Source organism: Cotesia glomerata, linkage group LG4 (assembly GCF_020080835.1).
Source record: "Cotesia glomerata isolate CgM1 linkage group LG4, MPM_Cglom_v2.3, whole genome shotgun sequence".
Classification (NCBI taxonomy): Eukaryota; Metazoa; Arthropoda; class Insecta; order Hymenoptera; family Braconidae; genus Cotesia; species Cotesia glomerata.
In genome coordinates, this window is record NC_058161.1 from 9,512,866 (window position 1) to 9,535,283 (window position 22,418).

The 22,418-nt window shown below is 28.7% G+C and overlaps 4 protein-coding genes and 1 long non-coding RNA gene across 17 annotated transcripts; 2 read left to right on the forward strand and 3 right to left on the reverse strand.

The window, feature by feature from the left end:
• Nucleotides 1-205: 205 nt before the first annotated feature.
• Nucleotides 206-4,478, reverse strand: LOC123264078. 5 transcript variants are annotated; one of them, XM_044727141.1, is made up of 7 exons: nt 4,412-4,478; nt 4,011-4,266; nt 3,770-3,785; nt 2,963-3,236; nt 2,581-2,876; nt 1,553-1,795; nt 206-1,338 (listed from the first exon to the last, which is right to left on the reverse strand). In XM_044727141.1, the coding sequence occupies exons 3-7, from the start codon at nt 3,780-3,782 to the stop codon at nt 491-493; spliced, it is 1,674 nt and encodes a 557-aa protein (XP_044583076.1). In that variant the 5' UTR covers nt 3,783-3,785; nt 4,011-4,266; nt 4,412-4,478; the 3' UTR covers nt 206-490. The 5 variants fall into 5 exon arrangements, with proteins under 5 accessions (XP_044583076.1, XP_044583079.1, XP_044583077.1 ...); XM_044727144.1 differs by lacking the exon at nt 4,412-4,478 and having other exon boundaries at nt 2,581-2,861; nt 4,011-4,291; XM_044727142.1 differs by lacking the exon at nt 4,412-4,478 and having other exon boundaries at nt 3,770-3,812; nt 4,011-4,288.
• A 3,077-nt stretch (nt 4,479-7,555) lies between these two features.
• Nucleotides 7,556-9,444, forward strand: LOC123264088 (18S rRNA aminocarboxypropyltransferase). 4 transcript variants are annotated; one of them, XM_044727158.1, is made up of 5 exons: nt 7,556-7,597; nt 7,744-7,866; nt 8,527-8,693; nt 8,770-9,157; nt 9,221-9,444. In XM_044727158.1, exons 2-5 carry the CDS (start codon nt 7,746-7,748, stop codon nt 9,367-9,369), a joined length of 825 nt encoding a protein of 274 aa, XP_044583093.1. In that variant the 5' UTR covers nt 7,556-7,597; nt 7,744-7,745; the 3' UTR covers nt 9,370-9,444. The 4 variants fall into 4 exon arrangements, with proteins under 4 accessions (XP_044583093.1, XP_044583092.1, XP_044583094.1 ...); XM_044727157.1 differs by having other exon boundaries at nt 7,582-7,675; XM_044727159.1 differs by lacking the exon at nt 7,556-7,597 and adding an exon at nt 7,616-7,640.
• LOC123264086 (zinc transporter 2-like) lies at nt 9,403-15,946 on the reverse strand. 5 transcript variants are annotated; one of them, XM_044727153.1, is made up of 7 exons: nt 15,781-15,946; nt 11,408-11,595; nt 10,844-11,115; nt 10,611-10,762; nt 10,338-10,509; nt 10,011-10,251; nt 9,403-9,923 (listed from the first exon to the last, which is right to left on the reverse strand). In XM_044727153.1, exons 1-7 carry the CDS (start codon nt 15,837-15,839, stop codon nt 9,781-9,783), a joined length of 1,227 nt encoding a protein of 408 aa, XP_044583088.1. In that variant the 5' UTR covers nt 15,840-15,946; the 3' UTR covers nt 9,403-9,780. The 5 variants fall into 5 exon arrangements, with proteins under 5 accessions (XP_044583088.1, XP_044583090.1, XP_044583089.1 ...); XM_044727155.1 differs by lacking the exon at nt 15,781-15,946 and adding an exon at nt 14,792-14,846; XM_044727154.1 differs by lacking the exon at nt 15,781-15,946 and adding an exon at nt 14,101-14,233.
• On the forward strand, nt 13,109-14,231 carry LOC123264089. Its single transcript, XR_006509269.1, has 3 exons — nt 13,109-13,232; nt 13,349-14,003; nt 14,103-14,231. It is a non-coding gene; the product is annotated as an uncharacterized LOC123264089 (long non-coding RNA).
• Nucleotides 15,947-16,175: 229 nt separating the features above from the next.
• On the reverse strand, nt 16,176-22,302 carry LOC123262630 (UDP-glucose:glycoprotein glucosyltransferase). 2 transcript variants are annotated; one of them, XM_044724909.1, is made up of 7 exons: nt 22,178-22,302; nt 21,780-21,999; nt 18,315-21,702; nt 18,177-18,191; nt 16,916-17,666; nt 16,680-16,830; nt 16,176-16,555 (listed from the first exon to the last, which is right to left on the reverse strand). In XM_044724909.1, the coding sequence occupies exons 2-7, from the start codon at nt 21,997-21,999 to the stop codon at nt 16,521-16,523; spliced, it is 4,560 nt and encodes a 1,519-aa protein (XP_044580844.1). In that variant the 5' UTR covers nt 22,178-22,302; the 3' UTR covers nt 16,176-16,520. The 2 variants fall into 2 exon arrangements, with proteins under 2 accessions (XP_044580844.1, XP_044580845.1); XM_044724910.1 differs by lacking the exon at nt 18,177-18,191.
• Between the last annotated feature and the right edge of the window lie 116 nt (nt 22,303-22,418).

The window sequence follows — 22,418 nt, forward strand, 5'->3', positions numbered from 1 at the left end:
AAAATTTTTTTTACATTATTCCAAGAGATTCAACAAACTTGATCATTATTCTTCAATAGCTCAGTATTAAATTTTTTTTATACGTCTATCTCTATACTTAAATATATATTTTTAAATTTAATAAAAATATTTGTCCATTTCTAACGAAATAATTCTATTTAATAATTTGTTTTTAGGCACTATGTAATAAACTTTCTACCTCTAATAAAAAAATAACAAATATAATTATAGATATTGTAAACGCTACAAAATTAATGGAAGACATTCCAATTAAATAATTTTTTTGTTTTCAACTTATTTAATCTATCACTTACTGGTATCAGTTTCTTTTAACGGACGATAAAGAATTTATGTAAAACGCAATAACGTGAGTATAAATAAACTATTAAAAAAAGTAACAAGATTAAAAAAAAAAACAGCCAGAATATTTGAGGCAATTCAGGTCATTCTAATAGTAATTATGTATTTAGGCATTAAAATTTCTGAGCAATTAAAAACCAGGTTCCATTCTTACTGATAAAACCGTGCTAAGCATTCCTCGTATTTCCGCCATTTCTTGTCTACTCTTTACAACCATATTTTCTAATTTTTGATTTTTCTTCATCATTTTACGCATTTTTCTCCAACAACTAGTATTGCTTGCGTGACAACAACAGTCTTTAGATTCTGCGTCATGTCTACAAATTTGTTCTGATTCATCGCTTTCACAGCAAAGATCACGTCTTTCCAAATTACAAGACAGTTCTGACTTGACCTCTGGTTCTAATCGTTCACAATCATTACAATCATTTTCATAAGACGCTGCTTCGACGTCATTGATTCTTGCTTGTCGCCGAAAACTGCGTCTTCTATCAGAAGCTGGTTTTAAAGTTGACTTTATAATTCCATCGCTAAATCGTCGGCCCTCTTCACTACTATGACTCGAATGTTTCTCATCCACAATATGAGCACCGTCGCTGGCTCTTCGAGTGTTACTAGGCGTTTCCTCATGTTCTTTTTTACTTCTAATTCCACGTACGTATTTCCGCGATTGTCTTGAATTATTTTCTACTGTATTTGAATTGTTACTAGAATTAAAATCAGACTCTGATAACGAAGAATCAAAAAGTTCTTCATCAGATTTTTGTTTTGTTATTTTCCTTTTTAATTTTTCTGTTTGTTCATTATTATACTTTTGAAGAGTATAATCTGGATGATCAGTAATTGAGCTTGGCGTATAGGAATTTTTTAGATTATTTTTAAAGTCAGTTGAATTTTCACTAGTAGAATCTTGGTGATTTGTGGAATTTATTATTTCTATAAGATCACCATCTCCATTAAAAGCAAAAGATTTTTGTCCTAAAACATTAAATATATTAATTGATTATTATAATTTCATTTTATTTTATTTACTTTTGTTTTTTAATTTTAAAGTTTTGATTATAAATGTCAATGTCAATTTATACATACGCGTGTATGTATTAAGTTCTTATTCATATAAATTTATATAACAAAGTAGGTTTCAAACTTCCTTATCAAACTTTATATTTTATTGTTTAAAATATGACTTTACCTATTATCATTCGTTTGTTTCGCATGTCAGGACTTCGTGAACGTTCTCGCTCAAGAAATTGTCTATTGTTGGGCGATAGTACAGAAAGTCGAATTTCCGGTATTGCTTGAGAGTTGTATGATTCCGTATTACAGTTATTATTGTTATTACAGATTGATTGTACGTCGGATTCATGACTCTCGTGTTCTCGTAACCGCTCCATAATCTTCTGAACTATTTCTGATGGCGCTACATATGGCGATCCTAAATTAAAATAAGAATTACAAATATAATTCAATCATATACATTCAACATTAAAGATTCATGGAAAATTCCATCGACGTTTATAAATAAAACAAAATTCACATGCCCAAGCCAAAGCATATATAAAATAAATAAAGTAGAAAAAATTTATTATTAGTCTAAAATAAGCATAGTACCAAAAAATAATGTGTTCTATTTAACAAACATAATATACGAAAGAAAAATAAGTTCTAATTTGGTTGGAAGTTTTAATTCATTAACTTAATAAAATAAAGATTATAGTTTATCTCTCATATGTTGGGCGCAAAAAAAGATTAATAAATGGATATAAGGTCAAAATAAAAATCAAGTTATTATAATATATAAAAAATCGTTATGACGATTAATCTCATAGCAAAATAAAAGAAATTAAAATACAAAAACAATTGAAAAAGAGAAAAAAAAAATTTTATTTTGTAAATATTGTGACGTCCAACATCATTAAAGAGACTTACTAAATCATTAGGTCCAGAGTATCTACGACGTTGCACGCGTTTTGGCACTCTGAGCGCGTCGTTGCTACCTATAAAATCACCATAAGCTTACAAATACAGACCAATAGTCCAATGCCTATTCATCACTTCCGATTATAATTTAATAGTCCTACATTTATTTTTAGACCTACATTTAATTATTTCTATTGAAATTCAAGGTTATATTCAATTTTATTTAAAGTCTACTTGATTAATAGTTGAAATGTTGATAAATTAAATGATTATTTAAATAATAAATAAATAATTTATTACCAGTGAGTCCGCGGTATCCCAAAGACGCAGTATCAATTGATTCGTTAGTCTCTTGTTGCTGTCTCATAAACTCATCAATGGCGATACCGCGTAATTTAGACGGTTGTAAAAATCTTTTTGGAATTCTTGAAAGTGGACCTTCTGCTTGTGAATTGTTGGAACCACCACCGAATCCCAGTCCTAAGAGAATAGCCTCTGGATCTGGTTTACGTAACTCCAAAAGACTTTCCACGCTGCTGCAGTGACTGCTGTCAGATTGTAAACTCGGATCTCGTACTAATCTACTGCGTGGGAAACTGAAGTTTATTATCTTAAATGTTAATTATCATAATTTTTAAGTGAATTACTGTTTAAGGAAATAATATTTTCAATAATAACAAACCTTGGAATACTTGACATCGCTACTGCGGGTGAACTAGGAGCTGATAAAGTCATAATTGGATTCTTGAGTGATGTCACTTTTTTCAAGTGATGGTGTTCTTCAGGTACTAATGACGATGAACTGTCATGAGACTCAATGTGAATGTCGATTGAAGATTTTGTGGGAGATGGAATGGAGTCAACCCATTGCTGTACTGGTCCACCGTTCCTTCTCATCTCCCAAATTCCTCTAAGCCAGTCTGTTACTCTTATTATCGCTTCTTTGCCAACGTTTTCTAAAAAACAGGTAATTTTTTGCCTATTTATTTATGTTAATTCATAAATTATTATTTTTTTTTAATACATATGATCTAAACACACAATCAAATTTAAACATTTATATTTTAATCATAAATAATTTCAATATTTACTTTTTGAATTTTTAAAATAATTATACACTGAACACACATTATGATATGATAAACGAGTTTGATGCATTGATGATAATTCAAACAAAAATTCACATAAATTATGTAAATATGAACTCAAATTAAAGTAGAATATTTATAACTAAACTATAAATGTTATAAATACGGCAGAGATGTTTTTTTAGCTTAAAGAATACTAAATACATTTATTAGATAACGTATAAGATTGTGCAGTGCAAGAGTATATTAAATTATCTTCTGAAAATAAAAATATTAACAAATAAACACTTTAAGTGTAAATAATGAATAGTTGACATTGTGATTAATTAGAGTGAAAGTGATAGGAACACACATTGATTGAAATCCTAATAGATCTACACCTTTCATTAATGATATTGTACCTGGATCTATCATATCCTGGGATGCACAAACATATGTTAATATCTTAAAAAATAAAACTTATTAAACATAAAAAATCACACGAAATAAAGTCGATTCTAATATGTCAAAAGTCACGTAGGATAATGTCTCACTTATTATTCATATTGCCTTGGTAAAAAAAAAAAAAAAAACAAATTTTTAATTGGTTTCAATTAATAAATTAATTATGATATTTAAACAACAAGCAAAAAATTGTCTTACCTTAATAATATCAATCTACAGTGTCCTCAAAACTAGTTTGCGTGATGGTTGTGAAATTGTTTATTTATTTGATACAATGTAAAAAATAATATGTGTATGATATGATCCAAATGACTTGTGAGTGCGCAAAGTTATTGAGAGACTGGAACAGCCACTTGTTAAATTCCCCCCACATGATTAAAGTCTTTGACAAACTCGTAATTTGTTATTGGCGGTAATAAAAATATTGAAATATGAGTTATCAGTTAACAGTATACTGGAAAAAGAAATATTTATGATTATTATGGATGAAAAATGTTTAATAACATACATATAATGTTAATAAGATAAGTCTGAACAATAAATTAGTAATTAATAATTAATTAAATATTAACTGGGTAGAATAAATCATTATACGTTACTGTTTCAGACATGACCCTGAAGTTGGCACATAGCTGACAAAAATAATTTTCAGATAAGGATATCCCGACTAGGAATGGAGTTACGGCAAATGTACGCATGTCAGATTATTTGGCGCGAAAATATCTACATGTACAAAATTTTTTTAATTTTGAAAATTTTCCAAAAATTTTTTATGACCAAAAATAATTTTTGGAAAGCTCTCTAAAAGTTTTGGATGATCCAAGTTTTTCATCATTTTCATTTATTTTCAATTATTTGTATGTACATTTTTTCAAATTGCGTTTTTTGTGCTGGGAGCTGTGGTTCAAAGTAACTCCTTAAAAAATAATTTTTTTTCAAAATAAAAAATTGTACATATAGTTTTTATAAAAATACACATGTACATTTTATGATTTTTCTAAAATTTGAATATTTTCAAAGATATCCGTATCCAAAAATTTTTTTTAATTTTTGGATGCGGATATGAATTTGAAAAAAAATTTTTTTCGAAAAAAACAAAAAAGTACTTGTTTATTTTTACAAATACACATGTACATTTTTTGGATTTTTTCAAATTTAGATATTTTCAAAAATATCCTTATCCAAAAATTTTTTTTAATTTTTGGATGCGGATATGAATTTGAAAAAAAATTTTTTTCGAAAAAAACTAAAAAGTACTTGTGTATTTTTCGAAGAACTATATGTAAATTATTTTTCTTAGTACTTTTTCCAATTTTTTAAAAAATTTGTGATTGAAAATTTCGTGTGCCTAAAGGTAAAAGGGCTTATAACAATTTATGCGCCCTTTTACCTTTGCAAAGGTAAAAGGGTGCATATTTTTTTTTTTTATTGCTAATCGAGTAGTAGACACATTCTGCGCTTAAAATTGAAAAAAAAAAAAATTATATAGGTAAAGGGCGTATGTCTTAAATTATACGCCCTTTTACTTTTAAGAATTCGAAATTTTGGTGATCTAAAGGTGAAAGGGCGTATAATTTTTTCATCCGACCAGTTTACAAAATAACATATTCGTAGTTTAAAAATGTGAAAAAAAACTTTCTGTGGTAGTAGCGGCGTAAAAACTCAACAATACAATTTTTTTAAAGTTAAAAAAGAAAATATATCGAAAAAACGGCATTCGGCCAAACCCGAAATGGAAGGTAGATTTCACTGATTGATATTCTTGATCAAATAACGTACATAAGTCAGTTGTACTACACATTGCCTGAAAATAGTTCAATTGCAATCTTAACTTTGAAAAAATAACTAAAAATGGTCAAAATGTCAATGTTATAAACGTCAAATTATTTATTTTAATAAATAGTTATTATAAAATTTGGATTCTGGATGCTTGATCATGATGAAACAACTGTTCTGTCAACGGCACCAGTAGTTATATTCAATAGGATGATTAAAATGGGAAATTTCAAAATATTTCAATGTTATCTGTCATTGTGATTTTTTTTATTACTTAATTTGTTTTTGATTGGTTTATTTTCTATTAGTTTATATCAAGCTTTGTATATGAGGCTGTTATTTGAGTATAACTTGTCTTGTGAAACTATTATTTAACATTTGGTATAAAAAATACAATTTTTTTTTATCCGCCCTTTTACCTTTAACCCTTTAGAGTCAGAGGATCTTGAAACGTCTTCGCGTGAGAGTAGTGGGGAGAGCGCAAATCCATAGTAAGACCCAAGAGTGGGGTTTCAAGGTCAGACTCTAAAGGGTTAAGTAGTACTTTAGCTCCTACAGACTCTTAAAATTAATCAGTGGAATTTCACTGATTCCAACCAGTGCATGAGAATTTCACTCGTGAATCAGTGAAATCCACTGATTAAATCAATGAACAAAATATTTGCGCGCATTCGCGCTGTTATATGTCCACTGGTTAAATCAGTGGAAATCTACTGATTCACTAGTGAAATTGTCAAACTACAATTGTCAACTACAGTTCCTATAGACATAAAATTTGATAGAACCTCAAGAGAAACCCCACAATCCTTATAAGAAATAGAATTTAATGAATTCCGTAGTGAAATGATTTTCATTCTTTGCAGTAGCTATAGCTTGTAAAATGAAATTTTTAATTGTTAGCACGCACCCCCGCAATCCCTGTTGGGGATAGGTTGTCATAAAATCCTCTGTTAGATCACTTCTACATAACTCATAGAAAATTCCTATCAAATTTGGAGCCTTTAGGAGCTATATAGTTTGAAAACGGAAATTTTGCATTTTTAACGCCCGAGCAACACTTCTTGTGAGTGGAATTTCTTAAAATCCGTTCTGAGCTGACCTCTACTCGGCGAAAGAAATATTCCTATTACATTTGAAGTCTCTACCCCTGATGGTTTCAGAAATATCGTGATATTTCAATACATAGGTGGAAATCCCTTATATATATAGATAAATATTGAATTAAATTGACAAAAAAAAAGTTTTTCTTTTGTTTAAAATATAATTTTTATGAATAAAACCTAAATTTATAAAGATGCAGGTGTAGTTTTTCGAAAATTGAGTGAATTTTGTGTATTGTTTAAGTAAAGTGAGCTTGTAAACTAAATATATATCCAAAAAAAGAATCTTTTATTTAGAAAAAAATTGATAATTTGGTAGGAAATAAAAAAAATTGAATTCTGAAAAAATGCAGTTGTAGATTTGGATATAATAAAGGCCTGCATTTTTTTATTTTTCCTAATTTTTTCTTTTTTTAATTTTTATTGCTTGCCCAACGTTCTAGTGATTTTTCAAAAAAAATAATTAAATGCAGGTCTAAATTTATTTAAAAAAAAGGTTAGTACTGAATTTCAGATTTTTTTATCTAAAAGTGTTGATTAGAGCACTCGTCAAAGTTTTATTTTCAAAATTTCATCCCAAAAAAAATATCATATTTCATTTACAAATAAATGCACTTTTAAGTATTCAGAAAAAGAACAACTGCTATTTTTTTAATTTAAAAAAATCGATTTCCTCGCTGAAATATCGATTGTCAAAATTTTCGATTGTCGGTTGTCGGCTAAGTTCACAGTCATTACATTATAATTTTTATTTTTTAGTCAAATAATAAATATCACAATTTTTATTTTCCAGGCTGAAAATTTATAACAATTTGAACATTAAAAACAATATTTTTAATTGTGTTGCTACAATTTTCATAAATTTGAAAATATTTTTGATATAATAACATAAACTAAAATGTTAAACAGGTGATTGATTTGTTATTGTTATTTAGTATATATATATAGATTAGTGCTGAAATTTCATAACCTTCAAATTATAACAAAGTGTGATTGATTCATCAATTCGCAAGTATCAGTAAATAGTAGTTATTTTTTATATATTTATTTTTTAGCAATGTCGAGTAAGAAGAAAAATAGGGATAAAATCCTTGAGAGACGTAAAAGACAGGTTGTTGGAAAGGAGGAGAGATATAGACAAGAAAGAGACAAATCTGATCCTGAAGATGACCAGACATGTTAGTTATTATTCATCTATTACATGCACATAATATTATTTATAACTGTTACATAAAAATATTCATGGACAGAATCTTTTTATTTAATTTTTTAAACCAGGTCGTAGAAGATATAAATTGAAGCTACGTGTTTTTAATTATTTATTATAATTCAATGTCATTTAAATAATAAACATTTTATTAGTGGAACAGCTGTTGCTTATTTCAAAAATTAATGCAATAGTTAACCCTTCAGTACCCTCGCGATGGGAATTTTTCTCACGCAACAACATTCAACTTATAGGATGTCGCTGCAGTGCAAGTGAGACACTAAAAAGAACGTGGGTACTGAAGGGTTAAAATCTTTAACAGATTCAATAAATTGTACTATTATTAAGTTGTTAATAAATATTATTCAGCTATGATAAGAGTTATTTTTAAAATAACAACAGACGTCTTTTCATGTTAAGAACTTATAGACTATTTGTTTGTCTTAATATTTTTAAAAATTGATAATAAAAAACGGAGTTCTTTATGGCTTTCATTTCAATTACATTTAAAGTATTTTAATTGAGCAAATTTATAAAATTCTGGACTAATAAAATCTGACGATAATATAAAACTAAATTATTTTTAGATTTACATGAATATTTTTCATTCAAATGGAATATTTCCTTTCAGATCTCGAAGTTGAATCACCAATTCCTTTTCCAGTGGCAATGTGGGACTTAGAACATTGCGATCCAAAAAAATGTTCAGGAAGAAAATTATCGAGGCATGGTCTTATCAAAACGTTAAAATTGAATGCTAGGTTTCCAGGATTAGTATTAACTCCAGTGGGAACAAAAGTATGTGTATAAAACTATAAATAAGTCTAACAATAAATGTTACTTAATTTAAGATGATAATTATATTTTTTTACAGTGTGTTTCACCAACCGATCGCGAAATAGTAAAAGACAATGGATGTGCAGTTGTAGATTGCAGTTGGGCAAAATTGGATAATACGCCTTTCAGCCGAATGAAAAGCCCAAATCCACGGTTACTGCCATTTCTAGTAGCAGCAAATCCAATTAATTATGGAAAACCATGTCAATTAAGTTGTGTGGAAGCTATTGCAGCAACATTAATAATAACCGGTTTCCCTGAAGAAGCTGATTTCTATCTTGGAAAATTTTCATGGGGTCATGCGTTCATAGAACTCAATTCTGAATTATTAACTGCTTATGCTGCATGTAAAAACAGTGAAGACATAATCGCTGCGCAGGATAAATTTCTAGCTGACGCTAGACAAGAACGATTGGACCGGTTAGGTATATATAATATTTTTAATTACTCAATTTATCAATTACTAATATCAAATTATTTTTTATTAGCGATGCCTGATTTTCCTCCGAGTGAAGAAAGTGAATCTGATGATGAAGAAAAAGAAGACACGGTTGAAAAAAATGATGAAATAAATGAAATAAATAAATTAAAAATAGACGATGCAGAAGGCGAGACTTCTGAAATAACAACTAATTAACAGTGTGGTAATTTTAGTGAATTAAAAATATTATTGATTTCAATAATTATATTTAATAAAGCCAAAAATACTGCCCATTTACTGTTTTACACCAATTGTATTACAGTAAGTATGGTTAAATAATTAAGTGATTAATTATTTTTAACACAGCGTATTTAATTTTTACGTTGTTGATTTAAACATAATTATGTAAGAAAAAAAAATTGATTTATATAAACATAAATATTACAATAATAATACTACCCAACTAAAAATTGGGTATTGTATTGAGCAAACAACCTTGATCATTTGAATCTAGACTTAAGATTAAATATCATTATCATCACATATATTTATTTATTTACTTACGCACTTCATTAAAAAAAAACATAAATTCACAATAGCTATTTAATTTATCTTTAAATTATAATATTATTGTAAAGATTTACATTGCTTACAATTTTCCATTTTTTCATTGAATTCTTCGATTTGTAATGTCATTTCAAAGAAATTATACCGATCGTGAATATTCCTCGTCGCTGTACGAAGGATATGTTGTGGACTGGCACCAGGATCTGTTGAAAAAATACAAATTATTAGTGTAAATAAATAGAATTATTTTAATTGAAAAAAATTAAATGAAAGTACAAAAATTGACTCACTAATGGCAAGATGAGCTGAGAGTGCGGTTTTATCGAGTGACAAAGCCCAAATTCTGAGATTGTGAACTTTTACGACGCCTTCAATCTGCATGAAAATATTTTCAACTTCTGAATACTCAAAACCTTTGGGTATTCCTTCCATTAAAACATTCATTACATCTTTGATAATAGCTATTGTTGTAAACAATACAAGCACGGAGAATAAAAATGTACAAATGGGATCAACAATACTCCAGGTTGGCTAAAATGAAGTATTATTGACAATTATAAATTATAATTATTTAATTATATATTTAAAGTAACTTTATTAAGTAAAAAAGGTTTTACCTTGAAATAAATAATCAAGGCAGCAACAAAAACGCCAGTACTCTGAATAAAATCGCCAATAACATGAATATAAGCAGCTCTGACATTAATATTCTGATCTTTTTCATGGTTGTGACCATGTCCGTGCTCATGTCCATGACCGTGGCCATGTTGATGTAGTGTCAACCCCATTCTAAAAAAAATATTTAAAACAAACGTGAGAAGTCATTTTTTCAGAGTAAAAAACTCATAAACATTTAACAATATTTAATTAAAATTTTAAATAAAACTAACACAAGATTTACCGCAACGCCAATGACAGAAGTGATCAGCATCATTTCAGCATCCAATTCAAAGTCTTTGTTGACTATTCTTTCAACAGCGAGGTAAAAAAGTATTCCAGTTACTACCCATATCAGCAAAACCGAAGTAAGCGCTCCAATAATCTTAAAAAAAATATTTTTTTTAATTACATAACTAGTCATAGTAAATCAGTTATTAGATTTTATACTGTAGCCACTATTTACCTCGGCTCTGTACCAGCCAAATGGCATTTTTCTCGTTGCAGGTCGACTCGCGATCCATAGCGAAAGCAGTGATATTAAAAATGATGCAAAGTCTGTAAGTAAATGAGCTGCATCCGTTGCTATTGCCAAACTGTTTGATAATATTCCACCAACTATCTCAGTAATCATAAATATAACACATAATACACATGCAATTATTAATTTCCGTCTAGCTTTCTTGTCAATAGCTTCATCTCTTTCTCTATGACAATGATCTTCAGCTGAAAAATACTCTATTAATCAATTAATTGATCATTAATTTATTAATATAATACTCTAAATACTAACATAAACAAATAAATTTTAATTTAAAAAATGTATCATGTATTGTTGTTATTTTTATTTTTGCTTGAATTATGCTCGTAATGTTTGCATAATCGGAAGCACAAATTATAACATTCCAAAAGAATGCTATGCATAATATAAAATGTTATTTATATAAATGTCATTGAAATAATAAATTTTCGAGTAGTCACGTATTTGCTGCTTAGCTGGTAGTAATTATTAAGTAAAAAAATTGCTTACCCTGAGAACGACTTGGGTAATTGCCTACAGAAACTTCATTATCAGTATTTTTAATAACTGTACAACATCCAGATAATTTTCCATGCACACAAAAAATTACTCTTTTACTGGATGTATCCGTAGAAATTGATTCATTGTTGTTGGGTGGAATGCTTGTGCCGTATCCAAAGGCGGCTTGATCTTTGAATCTATTAAAAAAAAAAAAATTATTATTATTTATCAATATTTTTAAGGTAATTAATTGATAGCGATCAATCAAGCCAAAACAATTGAATAATAATTTCTATCTAAATACAAACAATATAATTTTTCATCATATTTCAAAAAAGTTTTAATAGTTCAACAAACAAATAAAAAGAAACAATTAATTTTCTTGTAGTTTTTAATATGCATCGTTATCAGTGGAAATAAAAAACTTGAAAAAAAATTATTGTATGCGGTATCAGATAATGACAACATAAGTAAACTTTATCCTTAGTAAGTAACGTAAAATAACTTTAAGAATATGAACCAAACGAAAGTTTTAACGATGAAATTTATAAAACATATCTGTGATAGCATTAAAGTTTCATTTTTATGATCACTATAAATGATGAATATTTTTTTTTATTATGCAACAATGTTATGTTTCAATTTTTTTATGTTTCAAATTAAAATAATTAATTCGATTGCGTGCACTCAAGTATTAACATACAATCATTGTAATTTGATCAATTATCATAATCTTTAATTATTAATTATCAATTCTTATAAACATTAATCTAAAAAATAAAAACATTTAATCAATAGTTTGTTGAGTAAATAAATCGCTGAAATATTTACATTTCAGTTAATCGATTAATACAAAAAATTAATTGAATGAATAAATAAATACTAGCAACAGACGGTAATATTTTTATGTCACATTCAAATGTCAATAATAAACATAAAATTATAGCCGTCTGTCTTTATTGTTTATTTATTTTTTTCTCTTCATCTTCCGATAAAGATAACGGTAGCAATACTCCAACCTTGACTTGAATTTGTTGTTAAAAATTTTTTCTAATTACTTGATTCTAAGCAGAAATTTTTTTTTATTTCTAATTATTATTATATGGTAATTAATCAGAAGGACACCATTAAAAAGTAATAATGTAGTAAACGAATAATAGATTAACAGCACGATGATGCCGTTTTTTTTTCTTCATTCTTTTACTTGAGCCAAGAGTTCTCGGTAATTTTACGTAATAAATGTATGTAGAAGAATGAAAACCAGATCACTGTGAGAATAAAACGTAAGTATGACTAAATTTTTTCTTCAATCTTCCTGAAATAATTATTTCAGTTTATTTAATAATCTATAATTACGACTATTCTTTTTCACAAGTATGATAAACCATCTTCGCAAGACATACATAAAAAAATGAATTAATATTACGGTCTAATACCTGTTGGTTTCAAGGACGAAAGTCAAGGTAATCTAACAAATTATTTAGACGTAAAAAAGAAATCAGAAGCTTCTATTTGACTTCGGGTTTCAGCAGAGGATTAATTTAAAATTATTGTCACGAATGCCTTTGAATTTTTATGCCAAGATCGTTATTGATTGATATTAAAATGTATTTGATTTCGTAAAAATTTTAAGTCTTCTTCGAAGACAAAATTTAAAGTAATCTTCAGCTTAAAAGCAATATAAAAAATATAAGAATAATAAAATACCAACGCCATATGGATCGGCTTTTCCAGATTTTTTGAATTATCCAGTTTGTTGATCTTTCGCGATCTCGATTCGTTTTCATTAACATCCACTTCGAGTCTTGAATATCCAGGCATTTTTTCTTCTTATGTAAGTATGCACAGTCAAGTAATATGATAATAATAGTATTAATATTAATATTATAAAAATATATTTGTTTTTACTTAATTAATAATGAATAATTATGAATTTATTTACACGCCCAGAATATGACACAACACGGTTTATTGAAACTAGCCTACATGCATACCCGCCTGTGCCGTTTTTTCCGAGGCAGTTATTATCTTTGTATAGCTTCCTGTGTCATCGCACAAACTGACTTATCTTCAACACTCGATTTTAGTTCTATCAATTAAGTAATTACGTTTTTAGCAAGTAGACTAACATTTATGGTAGCAAAATGACTAGTAAATATTTATAAAATAAATAACTAACAATGTTTATTTATTTTTTTTTTTTTTTTATATAGATATATACAGTTGTAATTAGGTTGATGAAAATAATTTCCAGGCGAGAAAGTTTAACAGCCTTACTACCCAGCAGCACATCACTATATGGAAAGTTTTTAACTGAGTACTGCATACGGACTTACCAGTTGGCATTCACTTATAAACAGTCAGTTAGAAGGGGTCAGAGAGGATAGAGAGGATCTGAGAGGACTTGCCTCAAATCCCCACAATTTTTTTATTTCGCACCGAAGACTCCCACGTGATTTCATTCTATCTCTTATCGAGTGTTGAGACTCACTCAGAAAAAGCAACAGATTATAATTTTACAGAATTACACTGAGATAATTGGAACTAATAAGGCGAAATAATTGGATTGATAAGAAGAATAAAAAATTAAATTAAACAGAAGATGGTAAGACTAAAAAACTAATACAGGCAAAACAATTATAATTATAATTATCTTCAAGGATTCCAATTAAATACTAATTAAAAATTTTAAAACAACTTACAGGCTGATTTTTTCATTGTCCATTATCGGTTATTTAGATGTAAGAAGAAGTAACACGTACCTAAACGAGAGCGTTTTTCACAAAGTGATTTAAGACGAACGTTTTGAATTGTTAGGTGAGGATAAGTGCACGCGTCACTTAAATGATAAATAAAATCCAACGAAGACATATTATTCTTTCATCTTTTTCTTCGATGAATGACCAATGATTCGTTGTAACAATAAGATAAAAAAAAAAGAAGAAAACAAATAATCTACTAAACCACCCAAGAATATTCTCACTTTGAAGTAAAACAAGATATACATTTAAATGTTAAGTTGACATTTTTCCGATACTATTTCCCCTTATTGATTTCTTTACTTTTTAATCTTTATTTTCGACCAATGCTATTCTCTGACGTTATCATTTAACAGAACTCATCGCAGTTATTTAATCTCTCGAGAATACCATTTTTTGTTCTTATCCAAAAATTGAGAAAATAATTTTTTTTTCTTTTTTAATTTTAAATTTACTTTTGTTTTCTTTTTAAATTTTAGTCAATAAACTAAATAAAAATCAAAAGAAACATTTGTAATCTTATTGGAAATTAAAAACAATATTTTAAATAATTATACGAAGATTCAATAATTAATCAATTAAAAGTACTTAAGCCAAGAAATGTAGTTGATAGAATAATTAATAATATACATACCCAATATTATTTTCCATGTTTAATTTTTATGTGTCCGAAACACTATAACATTATTCATAAATTATCAACATTAATTGATATTGTTTTTTCACAAAAAAATTTTTTTTTTATAAACGAAATTATTAAATTAACAGAACTAAATAAACTTTTACAGTTTGTAAATATTTTAATGTGAGTTTTATGTTATGAAATGAGAAAACTGATTAGCAGTAATTGTACAGATAAAAATAGTTTAAAAACTGTGCACGTCTAGATGGAAAGCATTTGCTTGACTGAGACGAGAAAACCTAATCGCTCAGTATAAATAGCACGATTGAAATTGCGTGTATATTGTCGTCGAATCGACTTGATTATGGGAATATCATCGATATACTGTAATAATCGTACTGAGCAATCATACTAGAATGCAAACCAACGAGTCTGCTGAGAGTTTTTATGTTTTTTAAGACCTAAACACCGGTTGAATAACGTAACTGGTGGGATTGAATTTTAGATATTTTTTTCAGTTATGTAAAAAATATATTCTTTATACTATTTAATCGAGACCTTAACTCCAATATCACGGTGTGAGCAAATGGCTTTTTTTTTGTTTTTCATTTTTTTAATAACTAACAATCTGCGGTACAAATAAACTGATAACAACCGCAAGATTACTGTCTCTTTTAATTGTGTTTAAGCTTAAAATTTTAATAAACTGATAAAATTGAAATGTATTAGACACAATATTTCACTCCTTTAACATGAGTCACGTAATACTAAATTCAAATAATTACATTTTTTTAGTTTATTACTTAAAAAAAATTATGATAGAAAAATATCAAATACTTGTTTTTAATATTAATTAGAAAAAATAATCTTAAAATTAACAGTAGTTCAAAAGATGAATGAATATATAAATATATTATGAATGAAGATATTGTATTATTGACATGTGTTTAATCATTAATTAATTTGTTTGATAACGAGAGCTTAATTAAATTATTTCTTACTTTGCAATAGGACTATTCTCGTGCGAATCCAGATCTGAATAAGAAGTATCTGAAGACATAATTAATATTACACTTATTAAAAATACTTTTATATACTAAGTCTCATCAATTGATCACTGATGAAACAATTATAATTTTACGTGAATTGCACGATGCTTTAACTAAGAATGAAATAAACCAAGTTTACATTTTCTTTCCGGTTTATACTATCCATGTTAAACTAAATCCCTATTGTTTGATGAATGCTCTTCAATAATGTCAGTAAAGAGATTATAATATTATTATTATTAGAATTATAAATACAATTTATGCTCACCAATAAATAGAAGACTATTTTATTTTCTTTTTTTTTATTTATTTTTTTTGATAAGAATCATGTATTTTTTTTTTTTTTATAATTATTATAAAACTAAAGCGTATATTGTACAATGCGATGTAATGAAAATAAAACATCGTCAAGTTCAACAATGATGTTTATACTTAACTTGATTAAAATTACAAAAAATTAGAACACAAAATTTTTATTAATTTATGTTTTTTTTTTTTTTTTTTTTTTTTTTTTAAATACTCTTATTACCTTGAGTTACATTTGCTGCGGTCTATAAAAGTTCTTGTCAAGACCAGATCCTACTTATTGTTGTATAGTGAGCTTGAAAATCGGGGTGTAAAAATTTTAATTTGTACAATTTTTATGGCGTAACACCTTTGTATTCCTTCAATTACATTAAAATAATTTTAATTTACAGCTCTTCATGTTTCAAACTATCTTCTAAATCTGAAAAAGAAATAAATAATTATAAAAACTTCTCAGAAATAAAAGATAAGAAATAATTAAGAAAAAGTAGTTGTTTCTTTAGTATATGAAACAAAATAATTTTTAAAATTAATAATTAATTTACCATGGTCGTCTCTTTCTTCCTTTTCAAGCTGTTTACTTTCATTCTCCACTTTTTGTTGCAAAGTTTTTATTTCTTCATCGTATCCAATCCACTCTGGTAAAATTCTCATAGCTGCTTGTAGTTTAGCTTCTTTAGTCATCGGATTATTACACTAAAGAAAAGAAAAATCAAATCATTAAATTCACTTACAATAAATAATAAAAATATACATAAAAATTGAGAAAGTAAATACTAACTAAATCAATAGTCTTAGCAGTCTTTTTAGATGCATCACTGCACCAAGTTTCACACCAAAGCCATTCTTGAGGCAATGTTTTAATAGCAACTTGATGAATCATATTGTTAGGTAAGTCTTGATCCAAGTTTGATAAACTGTTTGGATCTGAACTGAGCGCTTGATACTGGCCTCTTAGTCTATCACCTGCAGCAATACGCCTAAAACGCTTCAAATCAACAACATACAACGCACTAATATGATACGAACGTCCTTGTAAATGATTCCTCCAGTATCCCTGTTTCCAAAATCTAAATCCTTCCATTTCTTTTCTACTATCACAGAATGGAGTGTAAGCGTACGGAGCGCCTTCCAGGTCCAAATTGACTAGTTCTTTCAAGTCAGCCCGTACAACTTGGTCAGCGTCAACAAAAATTATTTTTTTGACATCCAAAGGAAACAGTACATCCAAAAAGAGAATCTTGTAACCCCAAATAGTTCTTTGCTTTTCGGTTTGCTGATGAAGCCATCTTGGCCATTTGTATTGTACTAGTTCATATTCAAATCCGTATTCCTTGGCCATGTGTGGTAAAAAGTCTTTCAACGTAGGTGATAGATAGTTCTTCAGGAACCAAAATTTAACTGGTGACTTTGTGTGTTTTATAACACTGAGCATCATGATTTTTAAGAATCTTTCGTAAAGATGACCCGAAGCTAGAGAAAATATGTTTATTTTTTCATCCTTTTCTTCTGTGTCGTCTGAGCCAAATGTCCTACAGAATGAAAAAAAAAAAAAAAATTCTTAAAAATAAAGTATCAATGGAAGAATATTTTCAGCTAAAAATTTTTTTCTAAACTAATCTACTATGTAGTGTTGAGAATTGATCAATTAAAATTTTAATCAATTAGTTGATTATCAAATCAAATCTAAATCGGAAATTAAAATTGTATTTAATCTTAATTATGTGTATTAATCAATTACTTTTGAATAAATTGAGTAATCAATTTTTTTTTACTATCATTTATAATTGTGATTTTGATTATATAGTCGCAATTTACTATTTAATTATAAATAAAGTTATACAATTATTATGACCTCTTAATTTGTAATTATAATTATTTCTGATACTTGAGTTTATTCAATGAGTTTAGTTTTGCATTTAATTCTATAATTGAGTCATCAATTGTAAAAACAATATCAATTCTATCCAACACTGCAATATTATTAATAACAATAAAACTATTTGCTATAATTTATAACTACATACGCGTAAAAAGCTTACCAATAATCGGAAAAGCTAGAACAAATTTTAAAAATAGATATAAATATCCTATCAAATATTATTGAATCGCCATTTATCTATTTTATCTAGTTCTTAAATAATGAAATTGAAATTTAATAAATAAAGGAATTAAATTACCTGGATATAGAGTTCCAAATTCCGGATTGACTATCATCGTCAGCCAATAAATCTGTATGCATCTTATCAGGCTTTTTAGAGACTTTGAGTTTCAGCACATGACTCTTCAACGAACTAATAAGAACTTTAACTTCATTGCTATCTTGGATTACATCTTGTCCAGTGACTGAATGTATGTCATAAATATCAGCAGATCTTCCTTGACGTAAGCGAAGTAACCACTCTCCCGGGTTAGCTTTTAGTTGGAAGTATCCTAAATTGGCCATTACAATAGTGTCAACCATAACAGGTTGTTTTTCAGTGCCGAGAGTAATTTGCAATCCTCTGGGAGGATTTCCCATGGAAGCTTCAAAACAATGACCTTCTAATAATAAGTGTTCCAACTCAAATTCACTATGAACTCCCATTGCAACATTGTCTAGCTTGATATTATCCAAATCGTAGACACTTTTGACGACTTCTACCAGCCAGTTCTCGGGAGTATGCATGTATTGAGTCAACAGAGAAGACGTTGGTAGCTTAGTAAACTTAGCTTGTGCTCCCACTAGTTGACCATCAGCATTGAATTGCAATTCAGGGTCAAAAACAAACCTGTAGAAACTCTTTAAAGGCATATCACTGTTTTTATCCACACAATTGAGGAATATTTTGATGTTGCAATTAAGCGACTGTTGCAAAGTACTCAAAATGGCACCCAATTTTTGGGCACCACGTGATACTGGATCGACGATTGCAATCAGGTTGAACGCAGCTTCATTAGATTTTGCTGCAGATACTTTAATAACACTGTGTTCGTCTCCACTGTATGGAATATCATACCGGCTTTGTGTTTGAGGACGTAACACAAGAAGAGATGTTATCTGCATTATAACGTCATCTGAAATTTCAGTATCGTCGTCATCGTCATCAGTCGATTGAAGAGCTTGTAAACTCTTAATCAATTTATCGCCGTAAGTATTGTGACTGAAGCGTTCGAGCAGCGAAAAATCATCACGTGTAAACTCTTCATCTTCATCAAGCGGGCCGAGAATTCGGCCATTGCAAACTACTGCTCGATCTCCAGGCATTAATTTCAAAGCAGTTTTAGCGTAATACTTGTATACTTTCATTTTAAATTCTTGCTCTGTTAATTTTTCTTTAATACTGTTCTCACCGAAATCGAATTTATCGATTTTTATTAATGCTACATTATCTTCTTGCAAAATGTTATTGATATATTTAATAGCGTTTTTCGGAGGTAATGTTTCCATCGCTGCTAGAACAATCATATTAATATTAACAAGTGGATCATTGGATTTATCGATATTATTAACAATTATCGTGATTCTGACATCAGTATTCCCGTCTAAATACTTCAGAGCTTCACGCAATAATTGTCGCCCTTTGATAGTTTCAAAATCTGCCGCAACCCAGTAAGTATAAAGATGTTGTTTATCAACTCGTCGAGGCATTACCAAGTAATTTGAATTTTTCATTAACCAAGTAGCAGTGTCTTGCTGATTCCAACTAGAAATTTCTTGATTTTTCGGTAAGTTACCAATCAAATTTAACCATTTACTGTTTTCCGGTTGCAATATTCTGTCATTCAGTCGCGACATGACATTGGGTTGGCTCATCATAAAATCAACAATATCGTCAGACTCAACGACCTCACCCTTGTAAACGGCTTTTTGTAACATCGGAGTTTGAGTCATTATTGTCGTAAGAACAGTTTCCTCAAAAGCATCAGCATCCTCAGAACTAGCAAGTGGAACTCCATTTAATAATACTTGGGGAAAAGTTTTAAATCCAGTTCGTTTAACAAAGTCCATGGCTAGATGACGTCCCACGTCATACTGAGATTCTTCACCAAATATATCATCGATATCTGCAGAGGGATCACGTATTTTGAGAGCTTTTTTTACGTCTGTTACATCAATACTGTCACCACTAATGTAGTTTTGTAGCGTCAACAAAAACTTGAATGCTTCAAATTGGTTTTTCTCCTCTGTCAAATAATGGAAAGCATTATTGACAGCGACACTTGGATCAGTAAATCCAGTTGCTGATGTATTAAAATTAGTTACAAAAACAAAACCCACACGTATAGGTGCTGAGTGTTTATTTAAAGTGTCTATTGTGTTTAATAAGTGCTTTATTTTATCACTCAGTGGATCAATTATCAAAACTAAGTTGTAAAAATTACGGCGTATTTGACGCAGTGTACCAGGGTACATCGGTTTTATTAACAATGTCAATGCAGAAGACCATTTTTGATAACGTTTATCTGTTTCTAAATCATTTATCCACATAATGGCGGAATCCCTGATATCAATTGCAAAATCTTGATTATCTAAATTACTTGACAAATCTAATGCGACAAGTTTATCCATTTTTTTATTACTAAATCCAATTTTTAATAGAGCTTCCATTACATGTAATTCAGATCGTAAGGCTTCGAGTAATGCTAAAATATCAATCACGTCGATATCAAAATACAGACCATTTATAAATAATACTGTTTCAGTCGGTTGTATATGCAAATTCCCGAAGAATATTTCTTGATTAAGTTTCATTTCTTTCTTCATTTCATTACTTACTTTAGTTCTAATCAAAGACTTTGCTTGCATGGGAAAGTTTTGAGCGATGTCGGTAAATACTTTGACAGCTTCTGACGGTGGTGATTTCATTATTCTTTCAGCAGCTTGGTGACTTAATTCCTGGAATTGCCAAACTTTTAGAGCACTTACTTCGTCACTTGTATCCAACAAGTGTGTGAGTAGTTCATCAAGTTGAGATTTCTTTTCAGGATATAATTTTTTTAAAACACCAAAGTTAATTCCGTCAATTTCCTCAACTCCTTCATTGATTTCTTCGGATTCTTTGCCAGAATTTTCTTTGATGTCAGAATCATCAGTAGCTTTGTACTCAGTTGACTTCATTTGTAGTTCAACTCCATACCCCGACAACCTTAACTTATTATCCGGCCTATCTTTAACATAATGACGAAGAATGTATGTTATTTTGTCAGATTCAGCAAGGGATTTTAATTTATCATGGAGACTTTTAAATCCTGATGACCCCATCTGTCCGTAAAGTATCACATTTTTATTTATTTTAGAGGATCCTGGATACTGATGATCTACTGAATACGTATGTAAATTATCTTCGGAGTTATTTATCAATTCTTCAACTTGGTCAGCAGAGCATGTAAACGTATTTCCACCCACATCTATGAAATTGTTACAATCTGGAATGTTTTCTTTATTCACAGCCATTTGAGAAAACATTTCAACTCGAGCAGAATAAATTCTCAATGACAAAGACAATTTGAGAACAGGTAAACCAGTTGGAGTGACTAAAGTTTCAGCCAACTTCATTACTCGGTCATAAATTTCTTTATCAGTACCTATAGGAAAAAAATCATTTAAAATTCTATCTATCGTTAAAAATAATAAATCATTAAAAAAATTATTATTTTATTACCCTGAGTTATGAAACCATCTTCTTGCTTACAAATTAAATCAACGAAACTCCAAAACAAATTAGAATTTTCATCATTAAGATACTCGGAAACTTCCAAAACAATTGGAGTATCTTTCCATTTTCCATCTATTAGAGTTGTCACATACTTGTTGTGTTTTTTATCTGCACTTGATATGCAAGATGATATTAATAATAAACAAATGATACTAAAATACCACATCTGAAAATTAAAAATCATATTAATAAAATTGATAAACGATCACACAACAAAAAAATGATTATTATTCACTATCTGAGTATTTATAACTGATTTTTTAATGTATAAATTTGATGTAAATGAATTAATATAGATTAGTGATATAGTTAGAGTAATTATTATTTACGAATAAATTATTTACGTTTTTTAAAATTGTTAATTAAACGGTGAATTATTATTAAATGATCATTGATGACAATGACCAATCCAAGTACCGCACGTGCCGGTTGCCACACAATCAACTTCAGATGATGCTCCGAAATATTTTTTAATTTTTTATGCCCCCATATGTTGAAAATAAATACTAAATATCAACAAAAGTAATCGCGGCCGCGTGTATTCATCATTAGTAAACGTAGCGTACGGCATTACCGTACAGCGCT

What these genes read in the sequence shown, in the direction of transcription:
- LOC123264078 (XM_044727141.1), bottom strand. An exon ending in GGGATACCGCGGACTCACTG is followed by an intron (nt 1,796 to 2,580) that starts GTAATAAATTAT and finishes ATTTTAATTTAG; the next exon opens with GATCGCCATATGTAGCGCCA. An exon ending in AAACAAACGAATGATAATAG is followed by an intron (nt 1,339 to 1,552) that starts GTAAAGTCATAT and finishes TTAATGTTTTAG; the next exon opens with GACAAAAATCTTTTGCTTTT.
- LOC123264088 (XM_044727158.1), top strand. Translation starts at nt 7,746, where the DNA reads ATGTCGAGTAAGAAGAAAAATAGGGATAAAATCCTTGAGAGACGTAAA. An exon ending in TCCTGAAGATGACCAGACAT is followed by an intron (nt 7,867 to 8,526) that starts GTTAGTTATTAT and finishes ATTTCCTTTCAG; the next exon opens with ATCTCGAAGTTGAATCACCA. An exon ending in AGAACGATTGGACCGGTTAG is followed by an intron (nt 9,158 to 9,220) that starts GTATATATAATA and finishes ATTTTTTATTAG; the next exon opens with CGATGCCTGATTTTCCTCCG.
- LOC123264086 (XM_044727151.1), bottom strand. Translation starts at nt 13,219, where the DNA reads ATGCCTGGATATTCAAGACTCGAAGTGGATGTTAATGAAAACGAATCG. An exon ending in TTGGCTGGTACAGAGCCGAG is followed by an intron (nt 10,763 to 10,843) that starts GTAAATAGTGGC and finishes ATTTTTTTTAAG; the next exon opens with ATTATTGGAGCGCTTACTTC. An exon ending in GGCGTTGCGGTAAATCTTGT is followed by an intron (nt 10,510 to 10,610) that starts GTTAGTTTTATT and finishes TATTTTTTTTAG; the next exon opens with AATGGGGTTGACACTACATC.
- LOC123262630 (XM_044724909.1), bottom strand. Translation starts at nt 21,999, where the DNA reads ATGTGGTATTTTAGTATCATTTGTTTATTATTAATATCATCTTGCATA. An exon ending in AGATGGTTTCATAACTCAGG is followed by an intron (nt 21,703 to 21,779) that starts GTAATAAAATAA and finishes TTTTTCCTATAG; the next exon opens with GTACTGATAAAGAAATTTAT. An exon ending in CTGCTAAGACTATTGATTTA is followed by an intron (nt 16,831 to 16,915) that starts GTTAGTATTTAC and finishes TCTTTTCTTTAG; the next exon opens with TGTAATAATCCGATGACTAA.